Consider the following 3,226-nt stretch of genomic DNA (forward strand, 5'->3'; position numbering starts at 1 on the left):
GGGGAGTGATAGGGGAGTGGTGTGGGAGTGATAGGGGAGTGATAGGGGAGTGGTGGGGGAGTGATAGGTGAGTGGTGTGGGAGTGATAGGGGAGTGATAGGGGAGTGATGGGGAGTGATAGGGGAGTGATAGGGGAGTGGTGGGGAGTGATGGGGAGTGATAGGGGAGTGATAGGGGAGTGGTGGGGAGTGGTGGGGGGGTCCTCCCTCCTGACTGCTCTGTCCTGTCTGTCTCTCACCTGGTTCTTCTCACCTGCAGTGACACCTGCTCACAGTGAAGGTGAAGCTGCTGTCGTCCTCCAGAAGACAGCCTCACACTGAGGGGACAGCAGTCCAGTCACATGGTCTCAGGTACCTGTGTGTGTGTGTGTGTGTGTGTGTGTGTGTGTGTGTGTGTGGGGGGGCAGCTCATGGCCATGTCTCTGAGCTGCTCTCAGGTCAGTGTGAGGCTTGAGGGACGGCAGCAGACCCACATTCAGAGCAGGAAGTTTCCCTTCACAATAAAAGCAGTCGGTTCTGAGACAGACTGAGGCCACAGACAACGGCTCTGGGTCAACTCCACTTCAACCTGTCAGACTGTTTCCTGTGTTCACGTCACACCCTTCAGATACAAACTGTTCTTTGGCCCAGAGACGACGACTGTGGCCGGTCCTGGTCCACGGGCCTGAAGTCCTCTTCAGTCCCAGTCCTGAGGCTGATCAATGTCTGATTATTGATCACTGATAGATGTTGTTCTTCATCTTCTTTTTAATACTGGACCAATGATCAAATAAAAGTGTAACTGTGTAACAGGATCTGCAACAATTTCAACAGGCTGTAAACAGGCTGTAAACCAGCAGTAAACAGGCTGTAAACCAGCAGTAAACAGGCTGTAAACAGGCTGTAAACCAGCTGTAAACCAGGCTGTAAACAGGCTGTAAACAAGCTGTAAACCAGCAGTAAACAGGCTGTAAACCAGCAGTAAACAGGCTGTAAACCAGCAGTAAACAGGCTGTAAACCAGCAGTAAACAAGCTGTAAACAGGCTGTAAACCAGCAGTAAACAGGCTGTAAACCAGCAGTAAACAAGCTGTAAACCAGCAGTAAACAGGCTGTAAACCAGCAGTAAACAGGCTGTAAAAAGGCTGTAAACCAGCAGTAAACAAGCTGTAAACAGGCTGCAGATCTCTGTGAAGACTAAGGTGTGACCTGGGACAGGAAGAGGATTTCAGAGCGTGGTGGATCCAGGACGTCTGCCTCGAACAGGTTCTCCTTGAGATCTTACCAGAGCCTCTTTGCCACCTCCTGCTACAGATGCCTGGCAGGAACAATCTTTATCTGTTGGTGATTTTAGGGCTTTGCTTTGGGGGAGATTTTCCTGCCTCTTCTTACCGGCTCCCCATCTGTCATTTACCTCTCCCTTTTCAATGACAATTACATCAGAGACATTAGTGAGTGAGTGAGGCTCCACATCACACATCATCTTCATCAGTGACACAGTGACAACAGCTCTCAGCCCCCCACCTCTCATCTGTCTCTACAGCCCCCTGACATGCAGCCTGATGTTACTATGGTTACTACTCAGAGCGGGAAACCAACACCATCCTGCCGCAGTGACAGACCTGCAGGTGAAAAACATGTTTGATAAAGTGTGTAGAAAATGTTATGGACACACACCACAGGGACTGACTCACATTGCTCAGAGCTCAGTCTCGTGTTTGAATAAAGTTGTGTTTGAATAAAGTTAACAATCATAAAGCTGACTTTCTGAGACTGACCGGTTCATCCGTCCTCAGGTCCTCGTGTCATGTTCACTGATTGACTTGTGTGTTTTTGTTCATCTGAGCTGAAGCCTGAGGCGTCTGGTTGTGTGTTAATCTCCCTGCTGCAGCCTCACAGGTTTGACCACGGACATGTTTATATCCTGAGGTTGTGGGCGGAGTCAGCTGTCGGTTTCTCTCTCTGCTTCTACTCGATGGGGGGATGATGTGTTAAAGATAAACACACTGAAACTCTGCTCACCTGTCTCAACTTCCACTCTTGCTCCTGCTCTGACTCTTTGGGTCTCAGTGGGTCCTTGAATGCCAACTCTGCCTCCATGGAAACAGGGTCATACGGTCCCGGTGGCAGCGGCGGCGGCAGCGGCTGCTGTGGCTGCTGCGGCGGCAGCGGCTGCTGCTGCTGTGAGGGCGGGTGGCGTTTGAGCGGGTCGTTGGACAGCTGCACCTTGTTGATGCGCTGAGCCGCTCGGTTATCACGAGCTTTTTGCTGCAGAGAGAGAAAACACAGAGTCTGAGCCCGACATTTATTAACCACTGCAGATCCACGACTGCTCCACATGGTCTGGTCTAGCTTGGGTGGGTTCATTTTAGGGTCACAACTTTTCAATCTGTATGGTCCTACTTGGTGATGTCATCAGGAGACAGTAAGGACTTTGAGCAGCAGCGGTTGAAGGGACGTAGATTCTGTGTTGATACTTCCTACAGTTGCAGCTTGTTCCTCTTCATCTCATGATTGAACTGTTGTGAACCTTTGTCACCTCCATCCTCTGTTACTGAGGAAACCATGATGCTGTCCGTGGTGCTGAAGTCACAAACACCTCATCTCAAATCAAATTGGCTCTAAAGCAAATATCAAGAGCTCTCAGCTCATTTTCAGAGACATGTAGTAACATTCAGACAGACCTCGTTTTCCTAAAGTAGTGAATTAACTATTGTTAGAGTTAAATGTTGCTTAGCGACCTTTGATATCCATCACTACGGCAACACGTTTGGATGTATACGAGTGCCGTAGCTTCACTTCAAACGTTGCTGCTTGATGTCCTTCGTGTCTCCTCTCTGACGACACCGGACCAACTGATGCTGCCTGGAAACTACAGCTCAACCAGCATCAAACTGGGAGTACTGGTTCGATAGATAGATAGATAGATAGAGAGAGAGAGAGACCTTCAACCTATAACAGCTCTAACCTTCTGTAGATGACACATAATATAAGTGATAATGACACAGATGAAAGATCAGCTGCATAAAAGCAAAAGTAAACAAAAACATTTCCTGTTTTTTATTTAGATAAATAAGAAAAGTGATGCACAGACAGGTTCAATAATAAACACTAATTCTGTTGAGAAACTGTTAATGAGTGTTGATGACACTCACCACGTAGGGAGCTCTGTCCTGAGAGCTGGCTTTCCTCCACAGCTTGGCAATCTGCTTCACTCTGGTGGACCAGTCTGACACACACACACACACA

The 3,226-nt window shown here is 48.5% G+C and overlaps 1 protein-coding gene across 1 annotated transcript in view; it reads right to left on the reverse strand.

Moving 5' to 3' along the window:
* LOC111651182 (histone-lysine N-methyltransferase 2C-like) overlaps positions 1 to 3,226 on the reverse strand; it is a 56,197-nt gene that overhangs the window by 24,335 nt on the left and 28,636 nt on the right. Inside the window, exons 29-30 of the mRNA XM_087172616.1 lie at positions 3,133 to 3,219; positions 2,000 to 2,245 (exon numbers count right to left, since the gene is read on the reverse strand). Coding sequence (XP_087028742.1) covers positions 2,000 to 2,245; positions 3,133 to 3,219 — 333 coding nt within the window. The remainder of the gene's footprint in view (positions 1 to 1,999; positions 2,246 to 3,132; positions 3,220 to 3,226) is intronic.

This window comes from Seriola lalandi, unplaced genomic scaffold, assembly GCF_002814215.2.
Source record: "Seriola lalandi dorsalis isolate HSWRI2012SDOR001 ecotype SW California unplaced genomic scaffold, Sedor1 jcf7180002053478, whole genome shotgun sequence".
Classification (NCBI taxonomy): Eukaryota; Metazoa; Chordata; class Actinopteri; order Carangiformes; family Carangidae; genus Seriola; species Seriola lalandi.